General features: G+C 53.5%; 3 protein-coding genes across 9 annotated transcripts; 1 reads left to right on the forward strand and 2 right to left on the reverse strand.

The window, feature by feature from the left end:
* The first annotated feature begins 53 nt into the window (after window positions 1-53).
* On the forward strand, window positions 54-6485 carry ENDOG (endonuclease G). 2 transcript variants are annotated; one of them, XM_046901895.1, is made up of 4 exons: window positions 54-626; window positions 863-972; window positions 1728-2034; window positions 6345-6485. In XM_046901895.1, exons 1-3 carry the CDS (start codon window positions 117-119, stop codon window positions 2011-2013), a joined length of 906 nt encoding a protein of 301 aa, XP_046757851.1. In that variant the 5' UTR covers window positions 54-116; the 3' UTR covers window positions 2014-2034; window positions 6345-6485. The 2 variants fall into 2 exon arrangements, with proteins under 2 accessions (XP_046757851.1, XP_415487.2); XM_415487.8 differs by lacking the exon at window positions 6345-6485 and having other exon boundaries at window positions 1728-2420.
* SPOUT1 (SPOUT domain containing methyltransferase 1) lies at window positions 2703-7326 on the reverse strand. 2 transcript variants are annotated; one of them, NM_001397094.1, is made up of 12 exons: window positions 7266-7325; window positions 7149-7191; window positions 6893-7018; window positions 6641-6800; window positions 5991-6080; window positions 5644-5693; window positions 5278-5408; window positions 4781-4853; window positions 4327-4425; window positions 3553-3655; window positions 3241-3388; window positions 2708-3056 (listed from the first exon to the last, which is right to left on the reverse strand). In NM_001397094.1, exons 1-12 carry the CDS (start codon window positions 7305-7307, stop codon window positions 2982-2984), a joined length of 1140 nt encoding a protein of 379 aa, NP_001384023.1. In that variant the 5' UTR covers window positions 7308-7325; the 3' UTR covers window positions 2708-2981. The 2 variants fall into 2 exon arrangements, with proteins under 2 accessions (XP_015134973.1, NP_001384023.1); XM_015279487.4 differs by lacking the exon at window positions 5991-6080 and having other exon boundaries at window positions 2703-3056; window positions 7266-7326.
* A 320-nt stretch (window positions 7327-7646) lies between these two features.
* On the reverse strand, window positions 7647-16821 carry KYAT1 (kynurenine aminotransferase 1). Of its 5 annotated transcripts, none has more exons than XM_015279571.4 (14): window positions 16779-16821; window positions 15041-15155; window positions 13067-13125; window positions 12426-12579; window positions 11653-11802; window positions 11239-11325; window positions 11001-11129; window positions 10696-10816; window positions 9949-10025; window positions 9640-9729; window positions 9372-9558; window positions 9110-9186; window positions 8687-8773; window positions 7647-8505 (listed from the first exon to the last, which is right to left on the reverse strand). In XM_015279571.4, the coding sequence occupies exons 2-14, from the start codon at window positions 15122-15124 to the stop codon at window positions 8437-8439; spliced, it is 1371 nt and encodes a 456-aa protein (XP_015135057.1). In that variant the 5' UTR covers window positions 15125-15155; window positions 16779-16821; the 3' UTR covers window positions 7647-8436. The 5 variants fall into 5 exon arrangements, with proteins under 5 accessions (XP_015135057.1, XP_415485.2, XP_040505234.1 ...); XM_415485.8 differs by having other exon boundaries at window positions 16715-16821; XM_040649300.2 differs by lacking the exon at window positions 15041-15155 and having other exon boundaries at window positions 16715-16821.
* Window positions 16822-17347: the final 526 nt, after the last annotated feature.

Below are 17347 nucleotides of genomic sequence, written 5' to 3' on the forward strand. Positions count from 1 at the left end.
GGTGCGTGGAGCCCTTTAAGGGGCGATGCTCTGTGCCGGAAGAGAGCGGCTCTGCAGCAGGAAGCGGCACGGCGGGCTGTGTGCTCAGGGCTGTGCTCGGGGCCGTGCTCAGAGCCATGCTGTGGGGCCGCTGGCTGCTGCCCGGGGCCTCCCTGGCTCTGGGTGCAGGGCTGGGCGCGGCTCTGACCGCCCGCTGGCAGCGCGGTGCTGGGGGCACGGAGGTGGCGGAGGGGCTGCTGGGCCGCCTGCCCGTGGTGCCGGTGGTGGCGGCGGCCACGGGACCTCCGGCCATCGTCGAGCCGGCACGGACCGAGCTGACCAAGTATGGCCTGCCCGGGTTGGCGCAGCTGCGGAGCCGCGAGTCCTACGTGCTGTGCTACGACCCGCGGAGCCGCAGTGCGCTGTGGGTCATCGAGCAGCTCAACCGGGAGACGCTGAGCGGAACCTCCGAGCGCTCCGCCTGCGACTTCCAGGAGGACGATTCGGTGCACGAATACCACCGAGCCACCAACGCCGACTACCGAGGCAGCGGCTTTGACCGCGGCCACCTGGCTGCTGCCGCCAACCACAAGTGGAGCCAGAAGGCCATGCGGGACACCTTCTACCTCAGCAACGTCGCACCCCAGGTGAGGCTGGCACTGGGCAGACGTACGTCGCTCCCAGCGGTCGTGCTGTGGCACCTGTGGGTTCTGTGGGTTCTCTGCAAACCGGTGCACGGCTTCCAGAGTGGGGGTCGGCTCTTCTCACAGCGCCCCGAGCGCCCCGGGGGTGTTATGGGTGTGTTAGAATGGGAAGTCTGAGCAATAAAGAAGTGCTGCAGTGACTGACTTTGCTGTCCAGGTCACCACCTTTGTGTTTTAAGGTGCCTCACTTAAACCAAAATGCCTGGAATAACCTTGAGAAATACAGCAGAAGCTTGGCAAGGCGCAACAAGAACGTCTACGTCTGCACAGGACCTCTTTACCTGCCCAGGTAAACATGAGGAGCCGGGTGGGACCGCAGTGAAGGATGTGTTGTGCTGGGAAGGTAAAGCAGGCCGAGGGCTGCGGGTCCCGGCTGCCCCAAACCAGCAGTGAGCGGCCCAGACCACAGGTGAGACCCCCTGGTGAGACCCGCAGGTGAGACCAGCAGCCTGCAGGGTTTCTGCAGAAGGCTGTTTTCTTAGCCTTGGGATTATTTTCTGTGTTTCTTATTCAATCAGTTATATGGGGAGTACAAAGGGTGGGTTGTGGAGATGCAAAAGAACCCGGGCACTTTGGTTTGCAGCTTTTAGTCGTGAGCAGTATTGGATTAATAGGGTATTAAATTGCAGTATTGGATTAGTAAGGTATTAAATTAACAGATGAAACTGCACGCCTCCTCCCTGCAGAATAGAGCTCCTAGGTTTCATTTCATGGACTGGTCACTTAGAGCATGAGGTTATCTGCAGTGATGTTTATGTAGGAGTGTGAAGAGCAGTTGACAAGCTGAGCTCTCTGAACAGCCTTTTCTTACCTCCTAACGTAAAAGGGGAGATGGTGAAGAGGTCTGGGAGGAGCAGAACCCATGTAAGCTCACCTTCCCCATGTCCCCCAGCCTCTGTTACTGCAGCACTTGTTACATCTGCACTACAGAAGCAGGGCTGCTCCGTGTCACACTGCAGTTGGGGCTCACATGGGGTGAAGAGCTGAGTGGGGTGGAAGTGGCACCAGCATAGGAGGTAACGTTGGACGTTGCTCTTGGTGCAGGATGGAGGCTGATGGGAAGATGTACGTCAAGTACCAGGTGATTGGAAAGAACAACGTGGCCGTCCCTACCCATTTCTTCAAGGTGCTCATCCTGGAAAAGGAGAGTGGAGAGATTGAGTTGCGCTCCTATGTGATGCCCAACAGCCCTGTGGATGAGAAAATCCCACTTGAACGGTTCCTGGTTCCCATCGAGAGCATTGAGCGAGCCTCAGGGCTCCTCTTTGTCCCAAACATCTTGAAGAGAACAAGCAGCTTGAAAGCCATCACAGCTGGAAACAAGCATTGATCTCTGACCAACCAAATCCAGGTAGCAGTGGCAGTCCACAGAATATTCCCTTGTGTATTTTAAAGTATGAAAAATAAGAGAGCAGTGTTTCTCTCAGCCCCTTCCCCAGTTTCATGTAACAGTGAATCACAGAGAAGCGTGGCCCAAGGACAGGCTGTATGGAAGGCATCAGAGAACTTGACAGGTCCCTGTGCTTTGGTCTTTGCCCCTAAGCTGCAGTACCTGTGGGTGCTACTGTAATTGCTCCCTTTGTGCGTGGCTCATTATGACACAAAGGGATGTTAATTTCTGTGCTTAGAGGGAAGGATGGGAGCAAGACAGGTACTGCGAGAGGAAAGAAAGGTCCTTGCATTTCTGCTTATAATTTTCACAAAATGGTTTTAGCAGTAAAGCTTTGAAAACACAAAGCATTGGTCACTTTCTTATCTGCTGTTACCAAAGTCTCTGAATATCCTTCCCCCTTCCTGCTGAGATAAAGGCAGCTCCAGCCTTTCCTGCCCTTGGGAAGGATGAAGCCTTTGAGCTGAAGGGGAGCTGGAGTCAGACTAACGGTGTGACGGGAACACGTGCTTGACACAAGGATTAAATTACTACTTTTGAAGCTTGAGGGCCACATTGCTGCAGGGGTACTGAGAATGCAAGCTACCTGGATGCTGACCGCTCGCCTTAGAGACCAAGCACACATGGACTTTCAAGGAAAGAGAGGTTTGGTACTGTTTTATTCTCTATCTGAGACATCTGAATTGCTGACAGTCGGTTTGCTGACCAGCTTTTGGTTGGATGTTGCAGCAGAATGGTCCACAGATGCTGGAGACTTGGTTGAACAGTTGTGCCAGCGTTAGTCACTTTGTGTCTTCAGCTTCCCCAAGGTTGGCCCTGCTAGGTTCCTGGAGTGATTCTCTGAATAGCAACAGGCTATTCCCAGACACAGTCCAAAGCAGAGGACAGGGTCAGTGGTTTTCCTTCTCTCAGCTGTCAGTGGGAGTCTTCACAGCCTCATCAATGTGAGGTCTCAGTGCCGACAGAGAGATCAGCAATGCTTCCTGAAACAGACCAAGGCGCAGTCAGAACTGCTGCCCTCAGCTGCCTGCTGGGCAAGCCAGCAGCTCTTGGCTGAGGCATCACTGTGGGGAACAACATCGTGGTTGGCTGTGTGACCCTGCCAGAGACAGAAATGTTCTGTGCACACAGGCACTGCAGCTCCCATGTCATCAGCCCCTGCCTTACCTCTGTTCGGATGGTTCGGCTGCCTTGGCTGGGACAGGTGTTCAGGTAGAAGTCAAACAAGACGCTCGGGTCGGTGACCTCCAGGTTTGGGTCTGCATCAACCCCAGCTTCCAAGCCCTGAAGACCTCCAAATACAACAAGCATGTGCCTATGGGAGAGCACAGGGACAGAGTGAGAGGGGAGAATGGCTCTTACCCCCACACCAATGCAACTGTTATAAGATTTACATAGGGGAGCATCTCATGTGCTTTGAACCTTAAAGCAGATTAACAATTGGCTTTGTATAAACACTTTTTTCACTTGGATACAGACCTAAAGGAGGGGAGGGTGACCTGGTCCACGGAGTTACCCCGCTCTGAGGTCCCAATAGAGACATCATAGCCTTCCTTAAACGGACATTCTGAAAAGACAGCGCCTGGCAAACAAACACAGAATGTGGTTATCATAGTGGTGCTCTCACCCATGCTGCCTTCTGGGCAGTCCAGACGCTTCAAAGGTGAGTGGTAGCAGCAGAAGTGATTGCTTCCCAGTGCCACTAATGCACCTTCTAAATGAAGAATTATCCCTTTCCCTACTTAATTCCATTGCTGCAGAAGTCTCCTGGCACTCAACTGCAGCACCTCAAAGCTCAGCAGGTACCAAGAACCATTCCTTGATGAATGGCTTATGATTTTTCTTCTATCAGAAGACAGTGGGAAAGAATTTTGCAGGGCTTTTGAGCTCTGATGTCTCCGTGGGCTTTGATGTGGACAAGTGGGAGGTAGTTATCACAGAAATGGAGATGGAGATAACCAACTCTTGTCTGTGTTGCCACAACACGGATGTTTAGAGCTGTGGTAATGTGGAGGTAGAGGGCAGAGTACTGGAGGATGAATGGGGCAACTCAACACTTGTAGTTTGAGCACTCAGATTTGAGCAGCATGACTGCTAGCTGCATCACTGGCTGGCGGTCACCCATTTTGAGACAAAATGAGAATTTTAAGCAGCAGAAGTGTACCCAGTAGGCCTGAGATTGGTGTGGAAGCCCAAGTTGGGATTAAGATCGTTCCACACAGTAAAAAGCAAAGAACCCCTCTGGGTACTTACTCAGGCAGGAGGCAAGGCGGACGCTGTAACCCCAGTACAAACCGGACACCGTGCGAGGGTGGTGCGAAGACACCACAGTGCCTTTTCGTACTTTAGTTTCTGAAAGGGAAGCAAAGAGATGAACAACTCCAACGATCACCTGAGAAGAGCTGAATCTGACCAGCCACATCCTGAGGTTTCTCCTGTGTTAAGGCATTGATTTGTTGCACAGCCAAGAGCCACTCTTTTGGTGCCTTCTGGAAAGCGAGCGTGCTTGCGCTACTTGTTGTTGGTCAAAGAGCTGACAGTTCTTTCCAATAAGCTAGGAGCTATGGTGAGGGTGTTACTAAATTGTGCGTGTAGTAAAGGGAGCACAGTGGAGAATCCTCAAGTATTAGTAATCTGAAGGCTGTCACACAGAAGGACCAACTGCAGCAGGAGTTGAGGTCACAGATGCTAATGGAGCAGTAATTACCTGGATTCTGTGGTTCCTGCAGGCGCACAGTGACACGCAGACCAGGCTTCAGCTGTTTGTCAATCTGTACCTCCTGCAGAGACAGTCACCAGCAGTGTTAGGAGAGCCTGGAGGTACTGAGGAAGGTTGGGAGAAGAAAGGGTGGGGACTATTCTGGCCTAGAGCTGAGCTGGAATGAGGAGCTCTGCAATCAGGGTCTGTGCTGAGCAAGTTCACAGTGGTTGGGTCATCAGCCTGAGGCTTATTTTGCTGCTCAGAGGTTCAAACCCAGCACAAAGCAGTAACATGCTGGAATGGGCCTGCCAGGACTGGGGAAGCCATGAACAACCCGTAACAGCCATGAACAAGGCAGCAACAGCGTTAAACCCCATCCCAGCCTTCTATGAAGCAGGATGCTCAGAAATCCAGCAGTACCTGTAACCCACTGCACCTGTTTCAAACAGGACAGAGGGCCAGGGTAAGTTGTTTTGGGATCTGCAGGCTACACGCTGCCATACCTTCTTCATCCCACAGTTGACAAATGAGCCTCTGCCTGGCTTGCTTGGCCGATCTAACACCACACCTTCTCGGTACTCAGAATCCTCATCCACCCGCATGTGGTGGGGGCTGTCCAGTGGGTTGAGGAGCCCTGGAACAGTGCACAGGAAAGCAACAGCTAAGGACAGAATACGGACTATGGGAACACAGGTGTAAGTACAGCTGCTCTGCTTCTTCCTCCCTCTCTTCTCCAGTGGAGCACAGTATCTCACCTGTGCTACATGGCAGGGAAAAGACTTTAAGTTGTATGTATTCTGTGCAAAATGAGAGCCAGAGCTTGTGGAAGGGGAGTCAACAGCTTGGGACAAGGAGAACTGAATCATTACCTGCAAACTGCAGATCCCCATGTTTTGGAAAAAATGATTTCCTCAAGTACCTGTTATTAGAGAAGGTTCAAATGTAAAAATTGTCAGTTCAAGCTTTGTACTATTTCAAAAGAAGTCAAGAACAGAGAAAACCATGCTTAGTTCCCCCAAGTCCCTCCTGTTCTTTCAGTTAAACTGAACCACACGTGAAGTAATCAGATCCTGTGTTCCTGCAAATCATGGAACACACACACAATTTATCTCCTGCTCCCAGAGCCTCCAGCATGAGAGATGCATGCAAATCATCAGTTGCTATCATTTTAGTTCTGCCACTAATAAGATATTCAATCTGATCACGGTGGACTTACTGAGGGCACTCCAAGTACTGCAGTATCCGAGCCAGCTGCACACAAGCCTTGCCTCTCTTCCCAATTCCTTCAAATTCCCCTTCCACGCTCCTGAAAGAGAGAACAGTCTGAACTCAGTACAACACTGCACAGCCCCAAAGGTCAGGTCTCCAGAAGACCAAGCCCTTCTCTTAATCTAAGACTGGCAGCTCCCTCCACCCTCAACCTCTACAGAAATAAATGGGCTACCTTAGAAAAGGGCTGCTCCAGAGGTACGGATTATTAACAAGTTCTACTTGGAACTCCCCAAGTCAAAGATCTTACTCGGGTTTTTTTTGTTGTTGTCATTTTTAATCTTTATGTATCTGTTTTTAGATACAACCTGACAGTTGGATTCTACAGCACTGCAGTGCTTGGCCAGCGAAGGCAGGCACAGGCCCAGATGAGAAGTCAAAGGAACAGGTGTCATCCCTTCAGAGCATCCCCATCTTCCCTGTATCCCAGCCTCCAGCACAGGTAAGTGACCATCTCTGCCCCCAGAGGGCCCTGTGATGGTGGTGGTAGGAGCACTTCCTCGGGGTACAGACATTTCTTTCCCGATCTCAGCTAAAAAAAAGACCGAAGGAGCGCAGAGGAGAAGCTTTCTGCAGACCAAAACAGCTCATCCCTACTTTGCATCTTCTCCATGCTCGTCGAACACCACGATCTCATCCACGCAGAAGATGGCACACGCTCGAGCGATCTGCCCGGCCAGGTACGTCCGCAGCTCCAGCGACTGCGCGTTGTTCAGGATGGAGCCCGGCAGGGCCACGCTCAGCGTGTAGTGCCGCCCTGGGGACAGAGGGCGGACAGCAGGGCTGCGGCCTGACGGCTGTGTGTGGCACTCACGGACCCTTCCACCTCAGCCCCCTCAGCAGCTGCACCTTTGTCCTCCTCCTCCTGCTGCTGCTGCTCCTCCTCAGCCTGTTTCTCGGCCAGCTCCCGCACCCGCTGCTTTTCCAGCTTCTTCAGCAGGTTCAGCTCCTTCCATTTCTTCTTCTCTGCTTTCCCTGGCACGGACACAAAGCCCCTCCGGTTAAGGGCCGAGCCGGGAGCGCTCAGGGCAGGCAGCACCGGGCCCCACTGGGCCCCCCCACAGCTCCGCTCCCCTCCACGACCCCGAGGGACCCTCGGCCTTACTCTCCTGCTTCCAGCGCCGCCAGTTCACCTTCCTGTCCTCAACCTGCGGGCACAGCGGCCGTTACCCTCGCGCTCCCCTTAAGGAGCCGTAACCATAGCGACCGCCCCGCGCCTCACCTGCACGCCTTTCGGCCGCTTCGCCTCGCTGCCGTCCGCCATCTTCTCCCCCACGTTTCTTGGCCACGCCCCTCCACTGTTGTGATTGGTCCGAGGGTGCCGGTTCCTGCCTAAGATAGGCTGGAGCCGATGTCACGTGAACCAATGGCTGGGCAGAGGGCGGTGCAGTTGGCGGTGTTAAATCCCCCGCGCGGCCTGGTGAGCTAAGCAGGGTGCTGTGTGTTGTGCACGAGGATGGGTGACCGCAGGGAGGTACTGCTGAGCTGCAGCCAACACCGAAGTGCTGCAGCACTGCTGCCGTGGGACGTGGTGCAGGTGTTACCCAGCGAATGGCTGGCAGCTCTCTGGGAGGTCTGCGTCAGCCCCATAATTACAGACACATTTACTCAATTAATTCAACTTTAATAATTTAACAGTCACAAAAATTTATTGCACGTTGCACTTAACTCCAGCGCCATTGATGATCATGTCCTACACTTGTAACCAGACTGAAATGAAGAATGATGCAAGAACCACCTGCTGCAATGCTGCTCCTGTTGTCCCACCAGCCCCAGCCCTCCCTCCCAGCTGCACGCACCCATCAGAGGCTGCAGTTCTGCTTTGCAGCCCAGAGGACGCTGCCAGGCATCAACTATGTGCAATGTGCAGCTGCACAGGGAAAGTTTGGCTGTAGCCAAGCTCCATTTAAAGACCTATTTCCTGAGGGCAGGCGGTTACTGAACCTGTGCTCACCTTCCCAAAACCAAAGGGAATATTGCTAATTTTAGCAAACCTCAGATCTCTGGGTTCACAGCTTTCAGGACTGTGGGAATCAGCTTGCTGAGGGGCAGTGATCCCATACAGCCTCCTGAAAGTGAGTGATGGAAAAGACCCCAGGAGCCATCCTTACCGTTGTGTCTCACTGTGCACATCTCAGAATTGATGAGCAAAGTCTTTAAACGTGGAGGAAAAGTGCTGAATGGCAGCTGAATGGCATATGGAGGCTCACTGCTCGTGATTGTTTCACAGTGAAAGCTGTGTCCCCCAGTCCTGGGCCTGGCAGCCCTCATACCCGCTTGTCTGACAGAAAACGTGGTTGAAAGCACAAAAATCAGGACGTAGCAGAGTTTGTAGCCAAGTAAAGGAAGAGGAAGAAGTGCAGCCGTGGAGAGACGGTTCCCCCGCAGTGCCTTCAGGGAGCAGTTTTCTCCAGTTTCCATCTTTGCAGTATGTCGTCTGCTGCCTTCAGCGTGGCATCCTCCTGAATAAACACCGTGGGTTCAGTTTGTGGCCTCCGGTCAGCTCCCCCTTCCCCTCACCACACTTGTTGTTTGTACAAAAAACCCAATTCTTGCCCTGTGTTTCATGCGATGCGGGCACAGCCACACCTGAGGGGCTCGGCCGGCCGGGCCCAGCTGCGATGCCCTGGCCATGTGTCTCACCTTGGCGAAGCAGAACCGGATGAAAGTGTTGTAGTTGTCCTTGTGGGCCCCACAGTAGAACGCCGAGAGGGGGATGGCCGCCAGTCCCTGGGGAGGGGAAGATGCAGAGTTATGTAACCGCCATGGGCGAGGGGCAAAGCTGTGACCTGTTGTTCACAAGTCTCATAGATGGGCTCAGAGATGCTCCGCTCAGGCTGACAGAGTTGAAGCTTGACAGACCCCAAATGTCCCCCAGCCCTGGGCTGCTGGACACACACGTGGGATGGGAGAGTCCCAGCCCTGCCTGGCACCATGGCCGTGACCCTAAAACCGAGCCTGGATGAGGACATTGCCCACTGATGCTATTGCTGCTGCTACTGGCTCCCTGTGAGGGCACAAACCCACCCACAGTCACCACAGTGAAAAAGGAGCAGATAAATTTACCTTGTTCTTGACCATCCACTTGGCAAATCTGGAGTCATAGGGCTCATCGGAGTTGGGGACATCAGGGACTTCAGATTCTGCAGGAGGAGCAGCACACAGGCTGTGGCTGGGTACCTCACCCCAAACCCACAGCCTCTGGGAGCTCAAATGTGTGGTCCCTCCCCTCTTTGGATGGTGTTTGTGCAGGTTCCTGTCCCTAGCAGCAGTACCAGGCTGAGCTGACCCCCTTGCTCTGCCCTTCCCAAGCAGCACTGGAACTCACTGAACTCAGAGATGTCCGCCACCAAGAAGTAGGTGCCCTCAGGGATGATGGGTTTCATCCCCACTGCAACCAAGCTCTGGACCAGCTGGTCTCTCTTCTGCTGCAGCTCCCTGGGCAGTTGGACAAAATAGCTGTCTGGTTTCCCATAGTGCTCAAGCTCCCTCTGGAAACCTTTAGCCACAGCATCCTGTGAAGGGAGAGGAAGCAGTGGGAAGATGGCCAAGGCTGGTTCGGGGGCTGTGGGGCTGGCTGCAGGGAGCTGCCTTACCTGTGCAGCTGTAGCACAGTGGTACACCGAGTTCTGGTGCACGGTACGCAGGTGCTGCAGCAGCCGGTTGGGTCCCACAGTCCAACCCACCTATGGCCAGAAGAGGAGGAGGAGGAAGGTGGTAAGATTAGGTGCCTCCTCAAGGTTTGGTAACACTCTCCAGACAGGGCTGTGGTAAAGTAGTGTTGGTATTTTGAGGCATTGAGGCTCAAAGTTAAGTGTGCAATTGCCCTCAGTGCTGTGCCCAACGTGACCTAGAGCAAAGGGACAGGGATGGGGAGGCAATGAGGTGTTGCATGGGGAACTTACCTTCCAGCCAGTGACACTGAAGGTTTTTCCAGCACTCCCAATGATCACTGTGCGGTCCCACATCCCTGGCAAACTGGCTGGCAATAAAGCAAGAGAAATGCTGATGGCTCTGCCATGCTGATGTCTGAGCTGTGTTAATCACACGGTGGGAGCTCTTTGCCCACAAGAACCATGATGGTCTCTTTGGGCCATGATGGCATCTTTCCCCTGGGTGGGCACCAAGGCACACCCAAGCAGCTATACAGATTTCTCAACAGCATGTCTTCAAAATCAAGTGCTTTTGTACCCATGTACCAGTCCCAAGGGTTCCCAGAGGTGCCATTATTACTTCCCTGCAACAGGGTAATTACATGTTATAGAGACAGAAGGAAGACACCTCTGGAATCATGCTGAAATGGATGTCCCAAAACTAGAGGCACCCAGAAAACTGTGGCTTTACACCGCAGGGGATAAAGTCCAGTTTCACTGAAGCCAAAAGGCTCTTTGCTCCAGATCTCATGTTGTGAAGCCACAACTCACTGGTTCTGGAAGTCAAAGCTCCAGAACAAAGCCCTGGTGTGGTGGCTGAAATTGAAGTACAGCAAAATACCTCTAATGGGAGACAGGCCTGCTAGAGCTGTACATGCAGGCAGCCCTTACAATTGCCAGGGGCCCCAGCTCTATTCCCAGTTCCTTCTCTGGATGGAGCTGCCCAAAGATGCTGTACCCGCAGGAGAAGCCCAGGATCAGCCATGCTATTCTGCATACCGATGCGGATGTGCTGCTTGCCGTCGTACACCAGCCACTCGTACACTTCATCGCTGATGCAAAGGGCGTCGTGCTTCACGCACAGGTCTGCAATGAGCTCCAGCTCCCCTCGGCTGAACACCTGCAGCAGGCAGGGAGCGGAGCTGAGACGCAGCACGAGCAGCTCTGAGCACACAGTGCTCCCACAGAGCGCTCTTCCTTGTGTGTCAGGAAAGTGGAATTGCTGCTGCACCTCAGACGGGGCTGGATGAGCTGAAGCAGCCCAATGCTCTCTCAGGGCTGTCCCCATAAGCCAGAGGCATTACCTTGCCCAGAGGGTTGTTGGGTGAGTTCAGGACGATGGCTTTTGTCTGCTCACTGAATTTAGAAGCCAGTTCGGCCGGGTCCAGCTGCCAATCTGCACTCGACATCAATTTTCCTTCTTTTGGAGCTTTCTAGAAAGAGAAGAATCTCAGCTTGCTTTGCTGCCTCTGCTCTCCGCTCACTGCTCACCATGGTACAACTCCTATTCCCTCCTCGGTGGCACTGCTCTGACCCACTCACCGGTCTCAGAGGGATGTACACGGGTGTCCCACCAGCCATTTTCACCATTGGCTCATAGCAGTCGAAAAAGGGCTCAATGATTATCACCTGCAAGAGATGGGGATCGTCAGCACCCTCCTGGCCCTGCTCAGATCTTAATCCCTGAATTACTGTAACATGGAGGACATGCATTACCAGTGGGCAGTGAATTGGGAAGAACATCACTTGGGGCAAAAGAATTATTTTGCCTTATGCAGAAATGAGTCTGTGCCCTGCTGCAACTTCCCCATTAGAAGCTCAGATGCTGAGAAGTGGGAATAAAGCCTTTCTGGCTCTGCAAATGGGCTAACAGAACAGGCTGCAGCTGCCAGCAGATCTAGAAAGGGCTCTCCCAGGGAAAGGCTGCTTATTTGACAAATGCAGCCCTGGGGTTACCTCATCGCCTTCATCAATGAAAGCCTGGAAGCAGCAGAAAAGGGCCTGGTATGCCCCCACAGTCACCATCACATTGGTCATAGGATCCAGGTCTCGTCCGAGCAGCTTCCCAAAAAGCTGGGCGAGGATTTTCACCAGCGGTGGGTGGCCCTGTGGGGCGAGAGGAACAGGTGGGAAGTGGCTGGTAGAAGCCTTCTGAAAGAGGAATGAGCCCCCCTGATGGGGCTGGGTAGCCAAGTGCCCCGGGTCTGGTTTCACTACCACGATGGCTGCACCTTGCATACTCAAGTGCCTTGTGCCATGGGAGCTTTAGCAATAAACCCTGTGCCTGCTGGTCCTCCACATCAGCCAATGTGTCCCTGAAGCAGAGCAGAGGCATGGTCCTTCCTGAAAGCATTCTCTCCTCTTTCTTTGCAAGCTACTCCAGCTATTGCCAGCTCTGTCACTGCAATTGCAGGTGACAGAAGTCCCACTTAAATGAGAGCAGCTTCTCCTTGCCCAGCCAGCACTGTCAGAGGGGCATTTCAGAAACTACTGACTGCCACCCTGACCTCTGCAATGGCAAAGCGGGATACTGGAAAGAAGATAGAGGCAAAGCTGGAAGCTACTGCAAGAAGGAGATGTTTGGGAATGCAAATCTGGGTCACGTCCAACAGCCCACCACAGCAGCCGGGGGTACCCAGCCCACATGCCCAGCCAAGATGCCTTGTTGCTCATGGCCCATCTGATGGGCAAGGCTCGCGGTACCGCCGAGCAGGAGGCTGTCCACGCACGAAGGCACGGGTGTACTGGTGCAGCATGTGCTCCTCCTCCCCGCTGACCGCTCTGCTGAACGCCTCCTTCAAAAACTCTGGTGGGGGGAAGTCGGGGAAGCCCTGGCCCAGGTTGACCGTGGAGTAGGTGGCAGCCAGTTTTACGAACTCCACCCTAGAGAGATGGAAGGAGGAGAACAGTAAGCATTTACAGAGGGTCCGGGCAGCCTGGGGCAGCGTGATGGCACCGGCTCTGCTTGCCGGCATCCCATTGGCAGGGATTGAGGTGGGTGCCTCCATGGCAGGGCTGTTTTCTGGCCCATCCTCATTGCCTGCCCCAAGCACAGGGCATTTCAGAGCTGTTTTAATTATAACAGAGCCAGGAACTATCTCACTGGGAATGGTTTTAATCCTTTTGAAGGACACAACACCGATTCTGATCAGACCAGAGGTATTCAAGCTGCAAAAAGTAGCACCCAGACATCACGAAGGCTCTGCAAAGGTAAGGCTGGCTGGACTCAGCGCCCACCTCACACATCAGTGCTTTGTAGCTTGAAGCTGGCTGCAGCACAGCTTTGAGCACAGCCCATTAGGTTAGGCTGCCTAAAGCCACGTTGGCCACCAGGGTAAAGCAGGAGTTGCTCAGTAGCAGCTTAACTCACCAGATATTCTTATCTACTCCCTCCAGCCTCCGGGCTTGCACCGGCCTTGACATTTTTGCCTGCAAAGAGTGAGAAAGAAAGCTTGGAGATTTCACCAGTGGCAGTGGGGCCACGAGAGAAGGGGATGTGCCTTCCCAGCAGGGTTGCCCTCATAGTTGTGCCCTCCCACCTCAGCTTACCCACCCATGTGAGTACCCTCACTGGGGCACAAGCAATGCTTTACACCTTGTTTCCAGCTGGAATAAAGCCTGGGGTCAAATGAGCTCAGCCAGGCTCTAACAGCCAGGCCAATAACCCTGGACCTCAGAGTTTTGCTTTGAATAGTGTCTGTTTTCCCCCATCATAAAAGTCTCTTTGCCATGCCCTCGGGCCTTTTGGTGTCTAATATCCCTGTGCATCATGGCTATGGGGCTAGAAGGGAGAAGCGTGCAGAGCAAAAGCCTCTTTCCAGCTGGATAAGCATGGCAGGAGAAGTCTGCTGTTCTTGGTGTGGGATTTATCACAAGGATGATGAAAAGCAGCAGAGGCAGAATTTAATAACTCATCAGCACAGGAAAAAAGACAACCAGACAGGGAGGGGACTGGAAACTGGAGACAAATTATGCTTAATGCACCAAGAAAAGACAGCATGGGGACAAGAGCAGCGCAGCTGCAAAGCACTGAGCCAAGAAAATGATCTTCCCCACAGCAAGCAAAATGCTTTTAAACACAGACAAGGAAGGCACCTGAGAACAGCCAAGGTGTGAGATGTGGAGCTAGGATGTGCAGGAAGAGGACCTGTCTGGATGATGGGGGGATATGGGATCCGCTCTGGAGTAACTCCCCACTTACCTGCTTGCTGCTGCCCTTCCCGTGAGAGTGCCCCAGCCTTTGAGAAGTGCCCCCAGAAGGTTTTCCTTGGGGTCTTTGGATTCTTTACGCAACTCCAGCCCTTGCTGGGGATTTTTGCAAATTAATGCAAGGAGCTCTGTGTTTCAGAGGGCAGCGGGTGGACTCTGTGCTCCCCTGTGGGCCAGGCAGGTGGCCAAGTGTGAGCAGGAGTCGCTGCCTCTTTGGGTACAGGGGAGCCCCATGCCTCTCTCCTATTCCCTTTCTTTGCTATGTAAGCCCATTTGTATCACAGTCAGCAAGTCCTGTGCCTAAGCTGTTTTTGGTGGGACTAGGAGGGTTTGTGGCTTGGAAAGTAAAAAATAGTTGAGGGTTAAACATTAACAGCTCCAGTGCTGTATTTTTATGGTGGGGCTGCTGCTGGCCACAGGTCAGACAATGTGACAGCATTGGCAAGAGTGGTGGGGTCAGCAGGATTAAAGTGTTGTAAATCTAGAAATTGCCGGTTTGGAGGAAAGGTTCACACCCTTTCAGAAATGGAAATGGCAAAGTTTCTTCCCTTGATGTCTTCTTGTCCCATCCCCAGCCTGTGTGATGCTGCCTTGGGGGGCTGCCCATTGGCTGGAGAGCAACACAGGCTCAGGGCTGTGCAGCACCCAGATCCATTTCAGCCTGTTCTGCTCCCCAGATTGACAATGATCCCCCAGTTGCAATTTGCCTTGCAGCCAGGCAGGACAGTGGTTTGCAAATGCAGAAGGCTGAGCAGCTGCAGCCATGCTCTGCCCTCCAACGCTGTCTCCCCACTGCACGTTATTCCCTTGCTCTGCAAGTTTCTTTCTCCAGGAGGATGCTGATATTTCATTTCCCAAATGTTTTGCAACCCAAGAGGCTTTAGTAGAAGACACCTTCAGGTGAGGCAATCCCACAAACAATGAGCTTTTCTCCATATAAAGTATACTCTCATGCTTGTGAGGTGTTCCCTTTAAACACGCTGCCTGGAAATCACTGCCTACAGAGATCACAGCAGTGTGACTTCTCCTGACATGCCCTATCTACTGCCGTGGCTCACTCCCTGGCTCCACATGCTGCAGCCTGAGCCAAGGACCGGGCTGCAGGCCAGGAGCAGCCATGCTGGGCATTCGGTACCTCGCTGCAGTACGAGCTATATCCAGCGCTGCAATTCCTCTCCAGTAAGAAGTGACGCAGAAACGGTCCCACTCTCCTGAGCATGCCACGGCTCCTGCTGTCTCACTGCACAGACCTGCATTGCCCCCAAAAACAAAGCAAAGGGATGAGAAAATCACTCCCTGACTGCAGGCACAAAGCAAAGGCTCTGTATACCTGGAGGCACAGTGCAAGTCCAGACCCAAAGCTGTGTTTTTGCACCCCAGATAGGAAACGCAGCCCAGACGCTGTGTGTGTTGTCACTGCAATGGCAGTTAGGGCTGAGACTGCCCTTTGTGCCTGCAACACACAGGAGGGCAGGATCACAAGAGAAAGTACAGCTTCTACTCCTCTCCCTCATTTCCATGCTGTCCTCTGCTCTGGGGTACAGACACCAGCAAGAAGGCATCCCTCAGGAACTGGGTTTCCAGCACCACATTCCCATCTGCTTGCCTCCATCCCTGCTGCCTCCAGCCTCCGCCTTCCTCTCCGGCAGCACCTTCACCTTCCTTGCTGGCACTGTGGCTTGGCCATGCTGCTCAGACACACTGCCCGTTGGGACTTGCAAGGGAAACAAGGGCCTTAGATATATATATGCTTATGGCTTTGGGTGTTTAGGTTTCCTTTCAGGCCTCAAATTAATTTCTGTGCCTAATACAGACCGTTCTTTCACCTCAAGTCCCCTCAGCATTGCTGAAGCACATGGTATTAAAGCTTAAATATCACCACCTTGTTAGATGCTTTAGATAAAAGGGGTGAGTCTGGAGGATGCATGCACTTTTAATTTCACCAGCTACAGGTTAATTTATCCTGCTACAAAAAACAATAATAAAAAAAAACCATACCAGATTTGAAGCTGGCCAGCCCACAGATAAAGGCATCAGAACTGCTAGATGCACTTCCCACGCAGGGCATGAGACCACTGTGTGCACTGTACGTTACTTTTAGCACACATACAAAGCAGCTGCCAGCCAGTTGAACATCTCTTAGCCCAGGTGGGAAAATACAGCATGGCTTACAGAAAACATGGGACATAACACAGTGTTGTTTGGGACTGTGCAATACCTGCCTTGTTGCTGTGCAGAGGACAGGAGCTGGGACAGGGGGGGCGAAGTGAACTAATCCTGTGTTTGACAAAATGGAGGCATTAAAAAGGGCTTTACTGGGTTGCACCAACCTGCAGAGCGTGCCTGGGAGCTGTGCACAAGGCTCCTGCCAGGAGCTGGAGGCTGCACTGGGAGCACTGGGATAGGGAAAGGGACTCTGCCTCCCCTCCCCAGCCCTGAGCAGTGTTTTGGAAGTGGGGTCAGCCACCAGAGAGCCAAAAAGCCCGGGGAAGGCTCAGGGATCCTCTCTCCTCGTCGGGTTTTCAGACGGTGCTGTAGCTGTGCTCCCTGCAAAGAGCTGGGCAGGCAGGACGGGGCACAGCTGAAAGGTCACCGCAGGGACCCGTCACTCTCCTGCGGTCTCCTCAACCCCAGTGCTGCCCAGATGTTGCCAGGCCGCACCTGCAGGGCTCTGGGGGACGCAGGACCCCAGCAGCCACCATAGCACGGGGCACAATGAGAGCGCAGGGTGGATGCAGCAGCAGCAGCTGGCGAGGGCACACGCGTTGGCCCCTCAGCAGGGGTAGCAGTGGGGGCAAAACCGACTTACGTCAAGCTGGGCCACGCTGCATTACGCTGCAGAAGGCCGGCCCCAGCGCCCGGGCTGAACTCACATGCATGCCGGCTTCTCCATGGACCCGAAATGCTTCATCTGCTGCTGGGACTTCCTGGGAGGAGTCTGAGAGGCTGCGGGCAGGCAGCAGTTGGGCTGCGACGCGCCAATGGGGGGACTGTGCAGGGAAAGGGAGGTCTGGGGTTCCTCAAAGGGTAATGACCAACTGCCCGTGACCCGGCCTAAAGCCAGGCCCTGCTGTGTGTGGTAACAGAGACAGACCCAGCCTCAGACGGAGTGTCAGCAGGGACGCGGGAGCTGCGTTCTCTATCAGTTCTGTGAGAGAGGGCCATTGCTCAAGTGAGGCGTAGGGAGCAAACCGTCCTCTCGTGGCTTCCCTTTCCCTTTTGCGTGCTCTGATGAATCAGGTCGTGTCACTCTTCCAAGTGATTACTGTCTCTCTCTCGCAGTAGGAAAAAGTGAGGCACGGGGAAGGAAGCGCTGACATTTGCTGCACAGAGGTCGTGGTTCCTGACCCGACATCCCGCTGCTGGGCCTGCTGTGACTAAGAGGGAGGGAATTTCTGTGCAGGAAGATGCAAACTCTGTTTGCTAAACTTCCGAACGCTGA

Source organism: Gallus gallus, chromosome 17 (genome assembly GCF_016699485.2).
Source record: "Gallus gallus isolate bGalGal1 chromosome 17, bGalGal1.mat.broiler.GRCg7b, whole genome shotgun sequence".
In the NCBI taxonomy this organism is placed as follows: Eukaryota; Metazoa; Chordata; class Aves; order Galliformes; family Phasianidae; genus Gallus; species Gallus gallus.

What these genes read in the sequence shown, in the direction of transcription:
- ENDOG (XM_046901895.1), top strand. Translation starts at nt 117, where the DNA reads ATGCTGTGGGGCCGCTGGCTGCTGCCCGGGGCCTCCCTGGCTCTGGGT. An exon ending in TCAGCAACGTCGCACCCCAG is followed by an intron (nt 627 to 862) that starts GTGAGGCTGGCA and finishes TTGTGTTTTAAG; the next exon opens with GTGCCTCACTTAAACCAAAA. An exon ending in GGACCTCTTTACCTGCCCAG is followed by an intron (nt 973 to 1,727) that starts GTAAACATGAGG and finishes CTCTTGGTGCAG; the next exon opens with GATGGAGGCTGATGGGAAGA.
- SPOUT1 (NM_001397094.1), bottom strand. Translation starts at nt 7,307, where the DNA reads ATGGCGGACGGCAGCGAGGCGAAGCGGCCGAAAGGCGTGCAG. An exon ending in AGCGGCCGAAAGGCGTGCAG is followed by an intron (nt 7,192 to 7,265) that starts GTGAGGCGCGGG and finishes CTGTGCCCGCAG; the next exon opens with GTTGAGGACAGGAAGGTGAA. An exon ending in GCGGCGCTGGAAGCAGGAGA is followed by an intron (nt 7,019 to 7,148) that starts GTAAGGCCGAGG and finishes TGTCCGTGCCAG; the next exon opens with GGAAAGCAGAGAAGAAGAAA.
- KYAT1 (XM_015279571.4), bottom strand. Translation starts at nt 15,124, where the DNA reads ATGCTCAGGAGAGTGGGACCGTTTCTGCGTCACTTCTTACTGGAGAGG. An exon ending in TGTACATCCCTCTGAGACCG is followed by an intron (nt 11,130 to 11,238) that starts GTGAGTGGGTCA and finishes TTCTCTTTCTAG; the next exon opens with AAAGCTCCAAAAGAAGGAAA. An exon ending in AGTGGATGGTCAAGAACAAG is followed by an intron (nt 8,774 to 9,109) that starts GTAAATTTATCT and finishes TCCCCTCCCCAG; the next exon opens with GGACTGGCGGCCATCCCCCT.